Here is a 19,258-nt window from a genome sequence, read left to right as displayed (position 1 = left end):
CACATGTCAACAGCGTCATGATGAAGTTCATCTGGTCGACCATCATGACAGTTTGCAATCGCCAGCTGCTTTGACCGCAGCACGCCAGCACTTTCGAGTCCCCTCTCAAGCAGTCCGTCTGACTTTGCCGCCTGGTTTCTAGATATTTCACTCTCCCCGCTCCTCTGCATCCATCGGTCGTCTCCCTTCATTGCGCATTTCGACAATAGCGAGCCATTCCCCACAGTGGATACTATGGTCAACTGCAAAGGAGTTGGGAGCTCTCCCAAGAGCCCCGTGAACCAGGAGATCTGTCGCTACTGCAGAACGGTGCGTCACCGTCTCGTACATCTTGATAATCCTCGAAAAACTAATGGCGATCGTTGGTTTTAAAACACAGAGAGTCTGCGAGGAATGTTTCGTCGCTGCTACAAGCAGAAGCTCGTCATTGCACTCGCCTTCTGCCCGCCATCAACACGTGTGTCTTGTGTGTAGTCGGTTGCATCCAGAAGCCAAAGAATTGCGCTCTCCGCCGCGTGAACGTCGTCAAAGCCGCTTCCAACGAGTGAATTCAGCGCCCACTTCAGTAGGACCTCGTATCGACTCGCTTTCGAACATGGCGAGAGAGCACAGTAGAAAAGGACGCAGTGGTAAACCTAGTGTAGCGTTCTTATCAGCAGAGGACCAGTCACAACAGAAGACAGAGATGGAGCTGTCAAATGCGGATCGTCGACGCCGACACACATCAGCTATCGCTCCATCCCGTTCTGTCGATTTTCCATGTCCCTCAAGATCATCCAGAGCTCGACACTTGCTCCGAGCTAATGCCACAGAGCTGCAAGCTGCGAGAAGACAGCAGAACGCCACAGAGTTGCACACTTCGCCGTCGTATTCGTGTGATTTTACAAAGACAACTGCCCGGATGGTCATCCGTGATGCCACTTCGACCGAATCCAGGGACATGGAACTTGCGATGATGACTGGTTCCCAGCCGACCCTCGATATGTCCGCCGAGTCCAATGAAATGAGATTGTCGACTGTTGATCTGAGACTGCCCAAGTACAAGGTGAACGTACCTACGCCCACCAAGAGGGGACGTCGCGCGTCAACGGCTGATCCGTCCAACAGTGCTTTGACTCCGATATCTATTGAGAACCTTGCAGCCATCGACGCCAAACTCTCGTCCGTGGAGCTGGAGCTAAAACGCTATGATATCACCCCCAAGGAAGAATGTAATAGTTCAGAGAAGATCGAGAAGGACAGGTCTGAACCGATAGACTTCCACCTCTCGATGGTGGATCTTCGACCGCGACCTCGTCGACACACCACGGCGAATGCGAAGCCAAAGGTTATACAAAATGGGAACCAAAAGTCTGAGGTTGAGGAGGTGGAACTTCAGGTACACGGTGGGTTTGATTCCTTTCAACGGAAAAAGAACGTCGAACCCATCGATTTTCACTTGTCGACATTCGACCTCAAACCGCGAAGACAAGCGACTGAAAATCATCACGAAACTGGAAAAAATTTGGGAAAGAAGGAAAAGAAGAGAAAGGAGGTGGCGAAGGAACGAACGATCCCAAAGTACTCCAAGGAAGAACCTTGTGATTTAGCGTACCTGGCGAATTTCCGGTCGTACACCGTGTAGACGGAAACTTGTGAACCATGAAGGATATGGAAAAATTCTTCTCTGCCTGAAGTTCGCCTGTATTTGTAGACGCATTGGTGTGTGAGTTGGAATGAAGGGAGTTTGGTGTATGTACAAAATAACTGAACGTGTTGAATCTGTTATTCGTTCATTCGTGACCTTACCTGCAATGTAATTGCAAACAAAATCAATAAAGCTGACTCCGCGGACATTGACAAAGACAACTCATCACGTGAAGACCAAGTGGTACTCACACACACACTTAACAAAGCGTAGTATTTCGTTTTCAGCGAGTGTATATGTACACTAAAAAATATTAATTCCATGGAGTACATGTACTTTGAGAATGGTGACCAGCACTCTGTTGTCGAGTTTCACGGAGTGCTGCTCAAAAAAAACATCATTGCGCTGACTAATAGACGGGTTCATCCGTTAATTACAGTAACTTAAAAAGCCTTGATCTTTTTCACGTTGGCCAGAACCGGCATCTCAGACTATCATTTTTGTCAGTCATGGTGGCTCTCGAGACCTGAGTCGCTGAAATGACCGCTCCAACAATTGTTCCAGTCTTGTCGTGTCCGGGAGCGCTCTGCCACAGTCTCCGTTATTCCAGACGCTTCAATGAAGTGCCTTCAATTGGCGCCGATGACGGGAAGGCGAATGCGGCGATGGCTTCACGACTACTGGCAATTGAACGTTGAACCATGTAGAGGCCTCGGTGATGCTGACCGGCAACCTCGCTGACCACTCCTAGTGCTGCCTGCAGCACGCACTCTTAATTATCGGATACATAGACTCGCGTGTCTGTGTCAGCTCTTCATTCAACTTCCCGCTCATTGTCACTTCGGAATCGGACGTGACAGCGATCTCCGACAGCTTCATATCTTCTAAGTTCGACTTGTGAAACGTAACAAGATGCTATCAGAGCCCATCCGGTTCACACCGGTGCAGCTCTACGAGAACGAGCGAGAAGATCTTATCAAGCTCGCGCACGAGCAGTATAAAACTTTATTCAGGAACGTCCGCTTCGCACAGGCGAACGGGTTCGCCACGCAGGTCCGTGCGTTCGCCCGCACGACGCGCGCCACCGTCTGCGCCGAAACGAGGATCCACGCCACCATCCCGGAACTGGTCGACGTGTTCCTTGGAGACCGTACCAATGCTGCGATCGGGTTTGCCCAGTCGCAACAGATCTACCGGTTCCTGGCACCGACGGACGAGCATCCGTACCGAAGTTGTGGGATGCGCTGGTCGCTGTGGCACTCGCCGTCGACGCTCATCCGGCAGCGAGATATCGTCTACTTGGAATACATGGACACGTTTGTGGACGAGCGCGGACGTCGCGGATGGGCGCGGATGACGCAGTCGCTGGAACATCGAAGCTGTCCGCCGCTTATGGGCTCCCATAACGTTGTTCGAGCGTTTTTACATTGCTGTGGCACGGTGTACACGGAGACGGACGACCCGAAGGTCCTGGAAGCTGTCACGTACTATGACGCTGATACACAAGGAGTGCCTCCTTGGATGACCAAGATCGTGGCCAACAGGAAGGCTAAAAACCCGCACAACCTCGAACATCTCATCCGTCTCGAACATGTCATGAAAGAGGGAGTAAATTCGGACTTGAGGAAGCATTTGAACTCCAAAGTGTGTGTCGGTTGCAACGCGGGGCTTCCGAAATGGGGACGACACCGCAAGTGTCGGGACTGCTGTGAGGTACGAACGGGGAAACGGATTATTTGTGTTTTATTTGTTTTAGTGGTAATTGATAGGGTGTGTTGTAGTCTATCTGTAAGAGCTGCAGTGACGTGGTGTACTGCGCTATTCAAGGGCGAAGGAAGCTCAACCGAATCTGTGTACACTGCGTGGACGACTTCTTAGCACGGACTAACCGACAGCTGGAGCTCACGTTGCCGTCGAGTGTATCATTCCAGTCGGACGACGTTAGTACTCCAGGCAGCTTAAGCGGGAGGTTCATGTCGATCGACAGCGTGGAGGTCAGTACAATTGGTAGCACAACCCGTAAGTAGTTTTGAGTATTGTCAGTTTTTTTTTTAAAGCATTACGGTAATGCTTATCGTGCTTACAGCTGCGGACTTGGCTTTCAGGTTCGAGCAGAGCGGAGAGAAATTTAACTAGCAGCTACTCGAGTACGGCGGGGTCTGAGAGCGACAAGTTGGTAGGAAGTGATCGAGATAGGAAGCCTCTACAGAAGACACGGAGTCGCTATGCCATGTCTGATGGCGCTTCGACGACCACCGTGGTGGACTTGTCGTATCTAAGAAACGTATAACTAGTGATGATTGTTGACAGGTAGTTCATCGTCCAGGGCAGTAAAATTCGATCGAAGAAATTGTAACGAATGACGTAGTGATGTCTGGCAAGGATCGTCGTGTGCATGACCAGCAACAGGGTTTTCTCTACGGCGGTGACTGATGCCTAGACGTTGGATTGAAAGCGTTTTCTGTTGTGTCGACTGCAGCGGACGCAGTCGTGCACACCTCATTTGGTGGGACCACTCGTAGAAGCTAGGCGACGAAGAGAAGGCGATCTCTCTTGCAGTGACTGGTGTCTGCAAGATGCTCATAAGCAAGCGGTGGCGACGTAAAGTAGCTCGCAACACGACATGTATCTGACTCAAGGTCTGTTGTGTTGAGGATCGAGTCTGTGATCACGTGACCAACTACGACATGCTTCGGCCGGTTGAGTCCGACAACAATTGACAGCGATAGAGAAGCATGAAGCGAGAGAGCTGCACCCGGAAGCCTTCAACGGCAACTTGCGTGGCAAATCAGCAAGTAGAGAGTAGCTCAACTCGAACTGCTCAAACTTTGAGGTCCTTGACTTGGTAGTCAGTGACTACTAGCAACAGCTTCTCAAATGATCGCTGTGTGCTACACCCCGTTCAGTCATCTGCGTTTGTTGACGCCAGCCGTTCACCCGTACTACAGGTCATTGTGGATCCAACAGTACGGGTGGGCAGTGTTGGTACATCTTGTAGCCCACAGCCATACCAAGTGTGCGTTCGATTGGAACCAAATTGGAGTGATCTTTTGATGAACATCTTCATTGTTCGAATGCTGTGTCCTTGAAGAGCAAGGCGACCGTGTTGGCCGGCGAGAGCGACACTCTTTGAATGACTTGCATCTGCAATCCGGGGACACCAGCGAAATCTCGCAAGAAATGTATCCGATGAACGGGGCTCTGCGCGCAGTGGCATTATCATGCAGGTGTGTAATGCACGCAAAGTGTTGGACAGCGAGTTGCCCCAGCATTTTTCTGGCAAAGGTTTAGCGAGTGTTTTGAAAGCAGGCTTTGCTTTCAACGCTCTTTATCGAATTCGTGCCTCACCGAGGTCTTCGAGACCGCTTCAAACTCGGCGACCAACAACTGACCGCCACGAATGCGTCGAAAGCTCGCCGTCTCTCAACAATCGGCGATGCAAATCTCAATAAACACAGCAGCAATTTCGCGTTCCCTCGCCGACACACACACGCATAGAAGTCTTCAGTACCCATCTGTCGAGCAAGCGCGAAAAACACCGAAAGCTCGGCTAACACCTCGAACCACAGCGGGTTCTAGCAGAACCCCGTCGATATACATTAGTTCTTTGACAGTATGCCAGAATTGCGAAAAGTGGCATGAAGGGATCACCACGACGGACGAAGCTAGACGAAGCTACGCAACTCATGGCTCGCACTCGTCCAGCATTGCATCGAACCACTCTCGTCTCGCTTCTGTCAGTGCCGGTGGACCAACTGTTGCGAACGATACAGCGACCTTGTACATGGCGCATCCCGCGTCAACTTGTAGGCATGCACTCGTCCTGCTCTTGGCACGGCTGCAAATGGATGCCTCTCTTCTCCCACCAGCGATCAAACATCGAAGGCGTTGACGTCCCCATTCTTCTTCCGGAATCGCGTGACTGACAATGGTGCAGTACACGTACTCACGGTCACCCGACCACCCGTACGCGCTGGAAATGCTGCCGCTACCCAAGGAAGAACTGGACAATCTTCGAGGCGACGCGAAAGCGGCGTACCAGTCGCTGTTCCCAGCAGTACAGGCCGCCGTTCGGTTCGGAAGCGATGGAGAAGTGTTTAACGTGGCGCACCGTAGCGGCAATTGCAAGTCCATGGCCATGTGGACGACGTCGCTGCTGTTCGGTACACTGGAGGAGGTGGCCGCTTTGTATCTGGACCAGAACGGACGCGTGCCGATGGTACTGGACTCGGCGCGCTCTCGTCGGCTCTATGAGCTCGAGAAACCTTCGAACAACAAGCCGTTGCGAGGCGCATCCCTGCGCTGGTCGCTGTGGAAGCCGCCGTCCAAGCTGTCGGACGGCAGAGACGTCTGCTATCTCGAATACATGAACTCGTTCGTAGATCGCGAAACGGGGCGTCGTGTGTGGGCGCGCGGGATGCGATCCATCAACCACTTGTGCTGTCCGGCGTCGCAGCATCCGGACGGCCCGGTCCGAACGTACATGCGCGTATCCGGCATGATCTTCCGTGAGACCGACCGTCCGAACGTGCTGGAACACGTCATGTTCATCCATATCGACGGTCGAGGCGTCCCCAATTGGGTCGTACAGCAAGCTATCGCCGCTAACAAAAAGGCGGCGGATAATCTCAACCAGGTACTCAAGATCATGCGTCAATTAAAACCGCGACAAGCTCCCGGTTCTATCGAAGACGGCCGTGACTGTAAGGCGTGTGGAGACCGCGTCTCCAAGTGGACGATCGCTAAACGGTGCCGCTTCTGCGATGCCATTTTGTGTAAGAAGTGCGTGGACATCTGCTATCATCGCGCTGACGCAAGTGGGAAGAACCACCGAATGTGTTTGTCTTGTGCCATCTACACGGGCTCAGTGAACTCCACGAGTCGCAGCTTGAGTGGACTGGACTACAACCGTCCCAACAGGTCCCAGTCTCGCCGAAATGCTACTGAGATCAGCGATCGGAAGCTGTCCGAGTCGGTACTCACAGGTACGAACCGATTGCCATGAATGGTATTAGTTTTTCTAACATTTTTTTTTTGTTTTTTGTTTTAGCTTTAACCAAGCAGAACAGTCTTCCTACCTATGTGATGCAGTCCAGTGTGTGCTCGGAAGGGGAGAGACCGTCGATTTCTATGACGGATTCTGTTGGAAGTGGCTCTCGTGAAGACCCGGTTGCAATTCGTGAACGCCTTGAAAATATGCAGCTGTACAGCCCAACAAGTAATAGTACGAATCAAGAATGGAGACAGCGAACACGCAGTCGGGTGCTCACGCTGGACTTGGAGCTTGAGCCGCAACGTGCAGAGCCTATCGATCTGTCGTATCTGTCCGAACTGGTTACCCCTCGCGCCGGAGCACCCAGACGCGCCGTCGATATTTAAGAAAAATGAAACAAGCAAGTTTCCAAGTACTAAAACGTATCACCTTGTCAAGTTGATCAACATGACAAACAACGCACATGTCAAAACCCCGAAAGAAGGAGCAGTGATCCCCACCTCAGCACCCAGAGCGTAGGAACAGATGAAAAAATACACAAGCACAAATTCTACCTGGTTATCACGAAAGTTAAGAAAGTAAGTCTCTTATTGTTTTGGATTAATTCCAAAAGTGTTATAAAATAACACTTTGGAATTGACTTTTTTGGTTTTAAAAAAGCACTTTTTGTGAATTGAATATTTGGGGAAATGGGTACGCTTTTTTTTCATTCGAGTATTTTATCTTTCATGGCATAAAGACCCCGCTGACAATGGAAGACGCCGAGAGCGAGCTACAGCGTCTGGAATCGAACCACTCGGAGCTGTTGCTGCACCACGAGACACTCAAGAAGCAGCTCGCCTTCAAGAATGAGCAGCTAAAGCTGTTCCAAGCAGCAGTGAAGGAGGCGCAGCTCTTACTGGACGAGAAGCCATCGAAATGAGAACGAGAATCCGATTCAGAACATGGCTACAGAGCTACGATCAACTCACATGCCATTTTACAACAACGAAAACAACGACAAAACAAGAAAAAAAAAACGAAAAAACAGAAACTCTTCATCAGCATTTCACGCTCGCCCGTGCCAATAAATGTCGTTCACACGCTTCCGTCTCCTGCACTCCACACCACCCCCTCCCTCACACTTTTGCCGCCCCTTGAGGGCATCCTCATTCATCTGGCAATGCCCTCATCTGGCTTGTGGAGGGTGCCCTTTTAACCGCCTCATTCCTCTCAATCCTCTGCGTTTACATGGAGCCAGCCATAGCAGTTCCATTGGCTACATCCGCTGCCATCGGAGTGTACGACGCGTTAGAAGCCGGAGGAATATGCTACCGCAACAATAAAATATCCACATTAGACCAAGATACAACGGGTCATTAGAGGCGGGTGGCAGAGCAATGAGCACTGTCTGTACCTGGTACGCACGTTGGGAGGCGTAGCGGCGGTTCATAGCTTCAATGTCGTCGGGTCGCGTGAAGTCGCGCTGCTGGTCGTGCTGCTGACGCTGGTGGCCATAGTTGGCGTGGTGTGCTTGTTGCCCACCAGGCTGTTGCTGTTGGTATCCACTTTGCGGCTGGTTGCCCTGCTGGGCATACTGTCCATAGGCAGTGTAGCCATAAGCACCCTGTTGGTACTGAGGGTAGCCATATGCAGCATTGTAGCCATAGTAGTTCTGCACAACAAAAGTCAATAAAACAGCATAGAAAATGATCCAAACGTGACCACGTACCTGGTATCCAGCCTGGTACTGTCCGTACTGCTGGTTGTAGTAGCTGTTGTGGTTGGCTGCACGTGCAGCCGCCGATCGACCCCACGCACATCGCACCTTAACCCCACTAATAACCGTACCGTTCATCTGCGAAATGGCTACTTCCGCTGCTTCTTTCGACGTGTACTGCACGAAGCCACAGCCACGTCCAGGGGGCACTTTAACCGACACAATCTCTCCCAGAGCTCCAAACCTCGCACGTAGTTCGTCCTCCGTCGTTGAAGGGTCCAGTCCACCCACAAATACCGTCGTGTTGGTGCCTTCTTCCTCGCCCATACCGAAGCCAACTTGTTGTCGCGATTTGTTCCGCTCTGTAGCCACACTGACACGCATGGGACGAGAGGAGCAGTACACGCCGTTCATGGTCTGTAGAGCTTGGTCGGCCTCCTCTTTACTGCCGAATCGCACGAAGCCGAAGCCCTTGGACATGCGTGTAACCGGGTCCATGACCACTTTGGCGCCTCTCACAGTGGTAAACCGAGCACTAAAAGTGTTCAGCAACAGCTCGTCCGTCACATCGGGCGCCAAGTCTCCTACAAAGATCGAGTGATCATCCGACGTCTCAATACGACGGCCACCAGCGCCCCAATTCATCCGGAACCGATGCATCGTGTTCGCTAGTCGAATAAGAAAAAGTGTAACATATTATCAGATTTGTTACAAATAAGAAATTATGAAGGAGTTGGGCGTACGGATAAGTTGGCCGTTGTATGCGTCCAGCACTTGTTGAGCTCCTCGTGGTGTCGGGAACTCAAGGAAGCCGTAACCTGCAGGATACCCCGTCACCTTGTCACGGATCAACTTGACCACCGGCTGCTCTGCTGTATTATATTTAATAAAAATAATAGAATGGTATAATAAGCTATTTGTTCAATTTGAAGCCATTTTCGAGGCTTTTTTTAAGCGTACCGGCCGACGTGAAGAGCGACGCGATGAAGGTTTCGTCCCAGTGCATCTGGATGTCGCCCATCCACAGCGTCTTGCATTCCGTCTCCATGGCGCTCGAGAATCTCCCAGACGCAGAGAGGGAGGGAGGGCACGTTTCCTCCTTGGCGGGCGACTTGGCTTGTGTGTTTTTGTTCCCCCTGTCTCCCCCGCAACGTCGTGACAATGGCTGCAACCACAAGACAAACACCGAATGAACGCATTATTCCACCGAAATTGATGGTACCTCTTAGGGTTAGGAGTCTTATGCTATGAAACGACGTGAACGCTAAAAATGGCTACATTTGGCTGTTACAGCAAAAGTAATGGCTTCACCATACCTCGATGCTAACCACTCCCATTCCCGTCGTCTCCTGCTTCTAGACGTTCGTTTGCTTCATTATGATAGCACCTACGCCGCTGGGTAATACCAGCGACAATATGGCTATGACATTGCGTGGGTCCATGGCTCGACGCAGCTCGCTGGGTGTGCCTGTATCCACGTTGATCTTCCCCCGATCTGCAGCAGACCGAAGTGAGGCCAATAAACTGACCAAGGCGATGGAGGAAAAGTATGGCTTCCACTACGTCACCAACTCGTTCACCCAAGATCCACTCGTAGAGCTCGACTTCCAGGCCTACTACACCGAGACCAACCTGACCCCAGCGCTCTACGCAAGCCTAATCTGCTGGCTCATGTGGATCACGCTCAGTACACCTGACTGGGTGGGCTACTATGACGACGACCCGGACGTCCGAGCAGCCTCGGAGCTGCGACTCTGGATCTCCGCCTTCATCTACATCCCCGTACCCACAGTAGTAGCGTGTTGCCGGTCGCGATACTTCATAGGTTATGAGCAGACTTTGCTGTGTCTGATCGCGCACTGCTTCGCTGCTGGTATTTTGGGCCAAGGTCTCATCAACGCGGACGACTATACACGAGTTTTTCTTAAAGACCTCAAGTCTCTCTTCTCACTTGCGTTCAATGAACCGCCTGAGACGGACTGGAGACATTCCGAGGGCTCCCACACCTCCCCGAATAATGACACTATTGTTTTGAACGGATCTACGGAATGGTGGATCTATCAGGACCTCGAGTCGTCAGGCCATGACCTTGTGCTGACATATATTAACCGAGGTACGTTAACTGATCATCTGCTTAAAGAGATCTTTACTAATGTCAATCTGAATTCTGTAGTGGCGATTCCTATGGCACATCTGAACATGAACTTATTGCGACCACTGGTGGTATTGTTAGTGGCGCCTCTGTTCAAGCTTGACGCTTTCCATTATTTACTACTGGCGTTTGTAATTAACGTGGAGTTCTGCATCCTCGTCTCGCTTCAATACCCTGCCTCAAGCTCGACTATCTTCGTGGTCAACAAGTTCTTGTTGATCTTCACTCTGGTCTGTGTATCAGCAGTCCTAGTGGTCCGTGTCCGTCAAACCGATCGCTTCTTGCGACTCAATTTCCTGCATGCTAAGATCGTCGAGGAACGAGCGCGTGCGTCTCATTTACAGAAAGAAATTATTCTCAACGAGAATAAAAGTCTCAAGAAAATGCTGGAAGAACGCGTAGGTGGGCATGGGGATGGCAGCCCGCCATTGGACTTTGACTCGCCTATGGCCAAAGTTTTACTGGATCTCAAGGCCTTGCAACGCGCCACTGAATTGTCACCGGAACTTCGTGAAAATCTGGACGGGATCGTGACTTTACTCATGCGAAAAGGTCAAAATCTCTTCGCGCCGGATATTCATGAACAGCTCAAAATGAAGCGCGATGGAGACTTGGACGGCGACATTAAGTCGTGGGCTACTACAGTTCTTGCTAACAAGTCGTACACACGTAATCGTCGAGCCTCCGCAGTGTTTCAGAATAGCATCGAGAATCCTGCGAGTATCAAGGATTCAGATAGAAGTATGACAGCGAGCTCCAGCAACTCAAGTGTCTCCTTGAGTCCAACCAATCGTGTTGAAACACGACTACATCCAGAAGTTACAGCGCCGACAGATGAAGTGTTGAATGCTGTTGGAGAACTCATGGAACGCGATGGCTGGAGTGTCGATACGTTCGAGTAAGTCTTAGGTGGACGCTGTATCTGGTGGTATACTCATTCTTCTTGTTGGTAGGGTGGCAAGACTGACGAACAACAAGCCGATCTCCTTCATCACGTACATTGCCTTCGAGCAGCACAACCTCTTCGACCTCTGCTCCGTCAACAAAGACACACTGGCCAACTTCCTTCACTTCTTGGACATCGGATACCATCGGAATCCTTACGTACGCCACAATTTAATTTTTTTTTTACGTTCAGTAGACTAACCAGTGTTGTTTGTCAGCATAACAATTGCCACGCTGCAGATGTCGTCAGCTCAGTGGAATATCTCATCTCGGTCATGGATAATGGATACTTGCAGGATTTACTCACTTACCAGGAAGTCTTCGCTGCGATCATCGCTGCTGCTATCCACGATTTCAGGCATCCAGGCAAGAACAACAACTTTATGATTAAGAGCGGCAGTGACTTGGCCATCGAGTTCAGCGACTCGTCCGTTCTGGAACGCATGCACTTATCCGAAGCCTTTTTCTTAGCTAAAGACCCCCTTTTTAACATCTTCGTGGGTCTTTCACCTGGTCAGTACAGCGAAGTACGCAAGGCCATCGTAGAGATGGTGCTATCAACCGACCTTACTGTTCATCTGCAGCTTGTGGGAAGCTTGAAGACGGCGCTGATCTCGCAGGAAGATGCAGAGGTAGAGCACTCCCCCATGCTACTTATGAAGATCGTTATCAAGTGTGCAGATCTCGGTCACTCCTCCAAGGCCTTGAAGCTTCACTCTCGCTGGTCTGATCTCATTATTGAGGAGTTTTTCTTGCAGGGAGACGACGAACACACTCTGGGGATGGATATCTCGCCTTTCATGAACCGAAACAGCGAGAATAGCGCTCGTAACCAAGTCGGGTTCTTCGAGTTTATCGTGTTACCGTTCTTCGAAGTGGTGGCTGAAGCGGTATTCCGTCCCGAATTTAAGACCATTCTGGATCAGGCTCACCAGAACTATAAGCTCTGGAAGAAGGCGGATAATATGCAGATTAACTCTATAAAAGACATTTTAGACCAAGTGCTGGACCCTGAAGCAGCCAAGACGGCAAAAACTCTAGTCGGGCACTAGACGCGTCCGTAGGGATTTGTACTGTGTCGGGAATGCTTTCGTCCGAGCCAGAACTTGGTGCGGTCTCCGTTGCTCTCCAGCAGCGCGAAGAGAAGATATAGACACGATACGACGTGGCCTAGACAGAGTAGAGCCCCTACTGTCAATGGACCGTAGCGGGCGTTGCGTAGCCATTGTGTTGAGTCTCCAGAGGCGAAGCTCTTCTCTCTTGTGTAGATCCAGACGCCGACAAGCGCCAAGCCCACGAATTGATTGATAATGGACGCAGTAGGATAAAGAATGATGGTCTCATCGTAGAAAAGTGTGGGTGTTAGCAGTGGAAGCAGCGCGAAGACGTCGGGGGAAGGGTCGAACATGGCAGCCAGGTCCACGAGCAGCAGCAAAACCAAAGTCCCACATGCCGCGAACCATGAGTATCGAGCGGTATTGCCTTTTGTGGAGTTGGGAAGTTCAGGAGGGTCGAATACAGAGCGACGAGGAGCTGATGCGGCCTGGGCGGCGCTCAGTAGGTCGTCGTCGCTGTCGCTGTCGCTCACGGCGCGGATGATCATTGCGCAAGGTTGCGATCTTACCAAAGTGATGCCGAAATAAACCGGTTTTCAGCCCACTAAGTACGATTTCGAGCGAGTGGGGAGTGATATACATGTTTTATAGTTGGTATTTCCATAGCAGATGAATTGCTGGCGGGTGCAATACATGTGCGAGTGCTACATGTACTCGTCGAGTAAGTTACTGTAGTGATAGCACTAGGCTTGTGACGATGTGAAATGGTCCGGTTATTATATTCAAGTTGAAGTTGTTTTTTAACATGGACCTCGACTTACGAGAATCGGAGATGAGAATCGGATTGTCGTCGATCTATCTACATGTACCTTCACGATGTGTAGCACGCATCCATCGCTTGCACTCAGCGACTACATTTCCTACTGCTCTCTGGTAGACTATCAGTAGTAGTCCAGAACAGCAAGCGCAAAAGTGCTAGAGCTTTAACAACAGCTCAATTATCGCGGTCAATCGGCAAACGAATGCCTTGGCTGCATCCTCTATCAAAGAAATAGCGACCCAACATTCATTATGCGAGCACAAATTCCTGTGGATCCATTGCATCTGACAATAGCTTCGAGATGCAGCCTGCAGGTCGACCGGCTTCTTGCAACATGGCCATGTTTTTGACACAACTTCAAGTTCCACGCCCAACTAACAGTAAGCCTTGTCGACTAGTATTGCAGAAGCACAGTACGCGAGCACCACAATGACAGACTCGCTGTGCTGCATATGTAGATAACCTCACAGTTTACAATTCACTGAAAACGCAACATACAGTCCCGAACGATTCCTCACTCGGGGGCAAGACGCTCTGTGCCGGTGCCTCCAGCCAAATTTACCGACGATTCAAGATCGGTAATACCGATATCTCCGGTACGCATCACCTTGAAGTTTGCCACATTTTGGTATCGACGTCGCTCATTTCTCTTTCTGCACGTCAACCAGCTCACCCCTGCCACGACAATCACTCTTGCCTTCACCATGCTTCGCGGACTATCACGCCAGCGCTTCCCCATACATCGTCTGCATCTCTCGAGCCGCCGGGAGATCGCCAGCTACACGGAGCAGTATCGACGCAGCCTCGAGAAGCCCGAAGAGTTCTGGGCCGAAGCAGCGCAGGACATCAAATGGTTCAAACCCTGGTCCAAAACCCTCGACACGTACGCAACGATATGACCTCTACATAAGAGAAATTAGTCACTGTTTTACTCTAACTCTTCCGTTATTACAGCGCCAGCGGGCCGTCGTCGAGGTGGTTCACTGGGGGCGAGATGAACACGTGCTACAATGCATTAGACGTGCACGTCAACAGCGGGCGGGGCGATGTCGTGGCTCTCCATTACGACAGCCCACTAACTAGCACCAAGACGACCATGACATACAGTCAGCTACTGAAAGAAGGTCAACCCTCCTTGTCCATTAGTCGAATAATGACCCACTCACGCTGTTGTTATAGTCTCTACCTTTGCTGGTGGGTTGCAGAAGCTGGGCGTGAAGAAAGGAGATTGTGTGGTTATCTACATGCCAGCAGTATTGGAGACGACTGTAGCCATGCTCGCCTGCGCGCGTCTCGGAGCTGTGCACTCCGTCGTCTTCGGCGGGTTTGCAACGCTTGAGCTGGCTGCTCGCATTGAAGATGCGAAACCCAAGCTGATCATCTCAGCGAGCTGCGGCGTGGAGCCCAAGGGCATCATCGACTACGGACCACTGCTCAATGGAGCGATCGAGCGCTCGACCTGGAAACCCAACAAGGTTGTCATGATGCAACGCGATCTCTGCCCGTTCCCCATGACCAAAGGCCGTGACGTCGACTGGAGAGACGTGATGGCGATGGGCAATCCTGTCGATGCAGTGCCTGTACTGGCAACAGATCCGCTCTATATCCTGTATACGTCGGGAACTACGGGACGTCCGAAGGGCGTCGTGCGAGACAATGGCGGCCATGCTGTTGCACTGAAGTGGGCTATGCGCAACGTGTTCGACATTGCGTCGGAGGATGCGTTCTTCGCGGCGTCAGATATGGGCTGGACGGTTGGGCACTCGCTTGTTGTGTATGGACCGCTCGTACATGGCTGCACGGTATGATTTGGAGACGGTGAGATGTTGTTTTGATGGTTAATAACACTTGATGTTGCAGTCGGTTCTGTATGCGGGCAAACCTGTCGGAACTCCGGATGCTGGAGCTTATTGGCGATTGATTACGGAATACGGTATCAAGTCCATGTTTACTGCTCCGACTGCACTGCGAGCGATCCGAAAAGAAGACCCACATGCTCTGCTGCTCAAGGAGAAGAAGCAGGAGATCCGCAAGACGTTCCAGTATGTTACATCTGTATTGATTGTCAATCTGTGACAACCTAAATATGTTATTTTTTCATTGTACAGGTCGATGTTCGTAGCTGGCGAACGTGGTGACCCCAAGACGTTCAATTTCTTCTCAGAAGAGCTTGGCGTTCCTCTTATCGACCACTGGTAAGCTGTTCTCCAGGCTACTGTAGTGCTTTCCGCCACTTAATTCTGTTTGATCAGGTGGCAGACGGAGACTGGATGGCCGATCACGGCGCCGTGTCTTGGCATGCAGAACGACGATCTTACAGAAGACGGCCATCCACGCATTAAAGTAGGCTCGGTCGCTCGTCCGGTGCCAGGCTGGGATGTTCAACTTTTAACAGCCGACAGCACCGACGACGATGAGAACCACGGCCATAACCACGAGAAAGAAGAGAAAGATGCCGAGCTTGTGGTGAAGCTACCACTTCCTCCGGGTACGCACCTGTCGCCTCTTGGATGCTCTGCACAATGTAGGCTTAATGTGTCTTCTTTGATGTATATTAGGCGCTTTGACTACCCTGCACAACAACCCAGACGACTTTTATGCCAAGTATTTCAAGCGATTCCCGGGCTACTACCACACTGGAGACACCGGACACATCGATGAAGAAGGTTTCGTTTACGTAAGTGACTGCGTTGTGTATTAAACAGTTACAATCGAAGCTAACTCCATTGTTCATTGCAATTATATTTTCAGGTGATGTCGCGAACGGATGATGTTATCAACGTCGCTGGCCACCGTATTACGACTGGTTCGATTGAGGAAGTTATCATTGAGATTCCTGAGGTCGTGGAATGCGCGGTGGTACGTAGCTCGAGGGGGTTACAGTACCATTTTGCAGTGATCTCACTTAAAATTTTGATGACGGCAGTTTGGCGTCTCTGATCCACTTAAGGGACACGTTCCGGTTGCTCTTCTGGTGATTGACAAGAAGATTGATCGTCCTAAGGAGGAGGTACGACCTAACGTGCAGTAGAAGTATATTCTATCTCTAACTATCGATTTTTGTGTGATATTTCAGATCATCGAACAAGTTGTACGCGATGTACGTGAGCAGATGGGCAGCTTTGTGTGTTTGAAATCTGTTGGTCTCGTGAATGCGCTGCCCAAAACTCGCTCTGGCAAGGTCATGCGAGCTACGATCCAAGCTGTCGCCGACTCGGCTCCATTTCGTATGCCAGCAACCATCGACAACGTCGCAGTACTTGACGATATCCGTGGAGTACTGCAGAAGCTAGGATATGCCAAAAAGAAGTCCGTGCTGAGCCAGTAACACTCGATGTACATCCATGTACATGTAAGCGTGACTAAACATATATTTCACGCCGTAAATAACGTTCCCAATCACGTAAAGTAGGTAAACACAATCATTCTGCACATGTTTACAGTGTCAATTTGACCAGTTATTATTATTTGAAAAAAGAAACCGAACATGTTTTTTGCTAGTGCCATGTCTTGCCAAGATGCCGCGTTCCTGGAAGAGGTGGATGACTTTCTCGTCTCCTTCGACCTGCCCATATTCCCGGCGCTCCAGTCGCTCGACATCGGGCATGGCGACGAAGTGTCTGCCACCGACGCAGTGAAGAAAGAGGCCGCACAGCCACTAAATAATGCCAAAAAATCGAAGGGCAGGAAGACGAAAGAGGAGCTTGATCCAGTTGCGAAACACGAACTGGAGAAGGCGAAAGACCGAAAGAGACGCAGTGTGTACAGAGAACGTCGAAGGGTCGAGAAGGAGAGGCTACAACAACAAGTGGGTGAGCTTACAGCCGAGCTGACACAACTTCAGAGGGCCAACGAAGCTGAGAGGTCTCTGGCTTCGTCGGCATGGGAAATGGTGGCCAAACGGCAACTACTAGCTCGAGTCAACGCTGAGGACGAACAGCGTCGGCTCATTACAGCTATTGAGTCTCGAGCTGCTCTGATCTACGAGTTCCAAAGCGCCATGCACAATAACCTCAATAACGACCACGATGATGGAGCGTACCAGCACAAGAGGATTCGTCTTGAACCTTCGGATGCTGAGTTTTTCAAGGCTTTCGTTATGGATTTAGATCATTTTTACGCTCAAACGGACGAGGCTTTGAGGAATTATGGATTATATTCCACGGATGCCGGTTGGGATCAACCGAGACGACAGTGGAAAGAGGACGGCAAGACGGGGTACCATGTGTACACTGATAAGTACACATTGCCCTTCCCTTTTCAGCAGGTCTGCCGGTTTTCGTGGCAAGTGGCACAGATGCAACACCGTCAGGAAGATCGAGAGCATTTTGACGGAGTGGACGACCCCGAGAATACGTCGGCATTTAAATTTCGAGTTACAACCCGCCTAAATTCGGGCAGATCGGTGTCGGTGTTGCAGCATGCAGTAGTCCGTCGCTACGTTAGAGATGATCGAGCAGTTGTCGTCTGGCGATCGTTTACTGAAGGGGAGGGAATGTTCACTGGCATGCATGCTGATGAATCGGGATGGTGCGTGTCGATCCCGCTGTCGAGTTCGCCGGAGTCAAATACTTTGATTCGAACGATTATGCGTCATGTGCCAATGCACTTCCGTTCGAAATCGACAGAGGATGTGGCAGCACGGCAGTTCACAGGGCTTTTGCTCGAATCGGGAACTGAAGATGCTTGTGAAATCGGAAACAGGATGGAGAAACTGCTACTGCAAGACAAGTAGCGAGGGATGTCAGTTTTCGTGCTTGCTAAAGTGCAAGTACCGTAGGTGACAAAAAAAGCACACCCACAGACATCCTGTAGAATAAACGATTTTTTGTGAAAACAAACAAAAGTGCAATTTTATTCATTAAAACTTTTATCTTCGATGTCTGAAGCATCATCGACAACAACAGCATCTGGCAGTGCGTGCAGGTATGTTGCGAAGACGTCAGACACATCTCTAGGCCCTACAGTAAGCAGTTTGCCTTTCGAAACCTTTTACAATGCTTTTTTTTCCTTGACCATGTCCCATGCTTTCACTACCAAGAAAGACAGCATCACACGGCGTTCTGCTGTGTTAGCTGGGAAAGGATGAAAGGACTGCGATGTAACTTGACTAGCAACTCGGCACCCCGGTTTTCCCGCAACTACAATAAATGGCTTCAGCTTTCCTCCTGTTGCTGACGCGCAAAAAAAAAAACGCTGCATCGCCCTGTGTTTTCGGCTGCGCCTTGAACGATGTCAATATTGCGTGTCGCACAGTAGTCCACTGCTAATTTTCCGGGGTTGTCAATGAAGACAGCCATTTGTTCCATGTTGTAGAGCCTTGACTACTTATTCTCATAATGAAGCGAGCGTCGCAACGCAAGAAGGTTGGGAAGTGACTATTAGTGTGATGCCTCCACCTACTTGTTAGGCAGCAAGTAGTCGAAAGAGAAGAACTGTTGATATTGCAGTTAGAGGTCATCAAATTTAGTGTTATTGAACAAACATTCTATAATACATTCCTTTGAACTCTACCCAAAGTGGGCTTCAGACTTTTAGCTCAATCGGACAAGAGCACCGACGATTGTGCGGATGGACCCGGGCTCGTTTCCAGCTGTGCCAAACGAAATTATTTAGTAAGGCTACTTTAGTGATTCTCGTCACCCAAGTTGTTTGGTTCTAATCCTTCGCCAGCTCTTTTAATCCTCTGACCGTGCCACTATAAAGGGGAAGTCAGATTACTAGATGCGTTAATGTGCACCGATTTGATCCATGTGCTATTTGTTAGTAGTTGCAGTCTTATCCATGTCAAGTAATGTGAACGGAAGGAATGCATTTTTGGGTGCAGTTATCTAAAACGTGGATATTATAAATTTGCACCTATAATACCGATTAGCCAAGGATTTGCGCAAGATACAGTAAGGTATCCATTTTGTGGCTGTATGCGTGCTTGTGTGTGTGTGCTGGTGTGTGTGCTGGTGTGTGTGC

The 19,258-nt window shown here is 50.3% G+C and overlaps 9 protein-coding genes across 17 annotated transcripts; 7 read left to right on the top strand and 2 right to left on the bottom strand.

Annotated features, from left to right (window-relative positions):
* The first annotated feature begins 203 nt into the window (after positions 1–203).
* On the top strand, positions 204–1,783 carry PPTG_06217 (hypothetical protein). The gene is made up of 2 exons (XM_008900113.1): positions 204–309; positions 380–1,783. The coding sequence occupies exons 1-2, from the start codon at positions 235–237 to the stop codon at positions 1,622–1,624; spliced, it is 1,320 nt and encodes a 439-aa protein (XP_008898361.1). The 5' UTR covers positions 204–234; the 3' UTR covers positions 1,625–1,783.
* Positions 1,784–2,449: 666 nt separating this feature from the next.
* Positions 2,450–4,010, top strand: PPTG_06216 (hypothetical protein). 5 transcript variants are annotated; one of them, XM_008900112.1, is made up of 3 exons: positions 2,450–3,340; positions 3,409–3,646; positions 3,733–4,010. In XM_008900112.1, exons 1-3 carry the CDS (start codon positions 2,540–2,542, stop codon positions 3,915–3,917), a joined length of 1,224 nt encoding a protein of 407 aa, XP_008898360.1. In that variant the 5' UTR covers positions 2,450–2,539; the 3' UTR covers positions 3,918–4,010. The 5 variants fall into 5 exon arrangements, with proteins under 5 accessions (XP_008898360.1, XP_008898359.1, XP_008898356.1 ...); XM_008900111.1 differs by having other exon boundaries at positions 3,714–4,010; XM_008900108.1 differs by having other exon boundaries at positions 3,409–4,010.
* Positions 4,011–5,347: 1,337 nt separating this feature from the next.
* PPTG_06215 (hypothetical protein) lies at positions 5,348–7,199 on the top strand. The gene is made up of 2 exons (XM_008900107.1): positions 5,348–6,612; positions 6,678–7,199. Exons 1-2 carry the CDS (start codon positions 5,556–5,558, stop codon positions 7,004–7,006), a joined length of 1,386 nt encoding a protein of 461 aa, XP_008898355.1. The 5' UTR covers positions 5,348–5,555; the 3' UTR covers positions 7,007–7,199.
* A 65-nt stretch (positions 7,200–7,264) lies between these two features.
* PPTG_06213 (hypothetical protein) lies at positions 7,265–9,500 on the bottom strand. 3 transcript variants are annotated; one of them, XM_008900105.1, is made up of 5 exons: positions 9,280–9,500; positions 9,063–9,191; positions 8,332–8,987; positions 8,017–8,274; positions 7,265–7,930 (listed from the first exon to the last, which is right to left on the bottom strand). In XM_008900105.1, exons 1-5 carry the CDS (start codon positions 9,365–9,367, stop codon positions 7,847–7,849), a joined length of 1,215 nt encoding a protein of 404 aa, XP_008898353.1. In that variant the 5' UTR covers positions 9,368–9,500; the 3' UTR covers positions 7,265–7,846. The 3 variants fall into 3 exon arrangements, with proteins under 3 accessions (XP_008898353.1, XP_008898352.1, XP_008898351.1); XM_008900104.1 differs by having other exon boundaries at positions 8,028–8,274; XM_008900103.1 differs by lacking the exons at positions 9,063–9,191; positions 9,280–9,500 and having other exon boundaries at positions 8,332–9,054.
* PPTG_06214 (hypothetical protein) lies at positions 7,372–7,542 on the top strand (the record flags this gene model as incomplete). The annotated part of the gene is made up of 1 exon (XM_008900106.1): positions 7,372–7,542. One exon carries the CDS (start codon positions 7,372–7,374, stop codon positions 7,540–7,542), a length of 171 nt encoding a protein of 56 aa, XP_008898354.1.
* A 259-nt stretch (positions 9,501–9,759) lies between the features above and the next one.
* PPTG_06212 (hypothetical protein) lies at positions 9,760–13,263 on the top strand (the record flags this gene model as incomplete). Its single annotated transcript, XM_008900102.1, has 4 exons — positions 9,760–10,432; positions 10,493–11,369; positions 11,425–11,575; positions 11,635–13,263. The coding sequence occupies 4 exons, from the start codon at positions 9,760–9,762 to the stop codon at positions 12,466–12,468; spliced, it is 2,535 nt and encodes an 844-aa protein (XP_008898350.1). The 3' UTR covers positions 12,469–13,263.
* Positions 10,395–13,036, bottom strand: PPTG_06211 (hypothetical protein). The gene is made up of 2 exons (XM_008900101.1): positions 11,471–13,036; positions 10,395–11,393 (listed from the first exon to the last, which is right to left on the bottom strand). Exon 1 carries the CDS (start codon positions 13,017–13,019, stop codon positions 12,465–12,467), a length of 555 nt encoding a protein of 184 aa, XP_008898349.1. The 5' UTR covers positions 13,020–13,036; the 3' UTR covers positions 10,395–11,393; positions 11,471–12,464.
* A 662-nt stretch (positions 13,264–13,925) lies between the features above and the next one.
* On the top strand, positions 13,926–16,778 carry PPTG_06210 (hypothetical protein). 3 transcript variants are annotated; one of them, XM_008900100.1, is made up of 10 exons: positions 13,926–14,174; positions 14,246–14,415; positions 14,471–15,093; positions 15,152–15,333; positions 15,400–15,486; positions 15,544–15,779; positions 15,850–15,968; positions 16,043–16,150; positions 16,218–16,301; positions 16,368–16,778. In XM_008900100.1, the coding sequence occupies exons 1-10, from the start codon at positions 13,996–13,998 to the stop codon at positions 16,617–16,619; spliced, it is 2,040 nt and encodes a 679-aa protein (XP_008898348.1). In that variant the 5' UTR covers positions 13,926–13,995; the 3' UTR covers positions 16,620–16,778. The 3 variants fall into 3 exon arrangements, with proteins under 3 accessions (XP_008898348.1, XP_008898346.1, XP_008898347.1); XM_008900098.1 differs by having other exon boundaries at positions 14,246–15,093; XM_008900099.1 differs by having other exon boundaries at positions 13,926–14,415.
* Positions 16,724–18,159, top strand: PPTG_06209 (hypothetical protein). The gene has a single exon (XM_008900097.1). The coding sequence runs from the start codon at positions 16,779–16,781 to the stop codon at positions 18,024–18,026; it is 1,248 nt and encodes a 415-aa protein (XP_008898345.1). The 5' UTR covers positions 16,724–16,778; the 3' UTR covers positions 18,027–18,159.
* Positions 18,160–19,258: the final 1,099 nt, after the last annotated feature.

The sequence above is a fragment of the Phytophthora parasitica genome, assembly GCF_000247585.1.
Source record: "Phytophthora parasitica INRA-310 unplaced genomic scaffold supercont2.9, whole genome shotgun sequence".
Classification (NCBI taxonomy): domain Eukaryota; phylum Oomycota; class Peronosporomycetes; order Peronosporales; family Peronosporaceae; genus Phytophthora; species Phytophthora nicotianae.
Note: the sequence above shows the minus strand (reverse complement) of the source record. Positions and strands in the feature narration are given on the sequence as shown.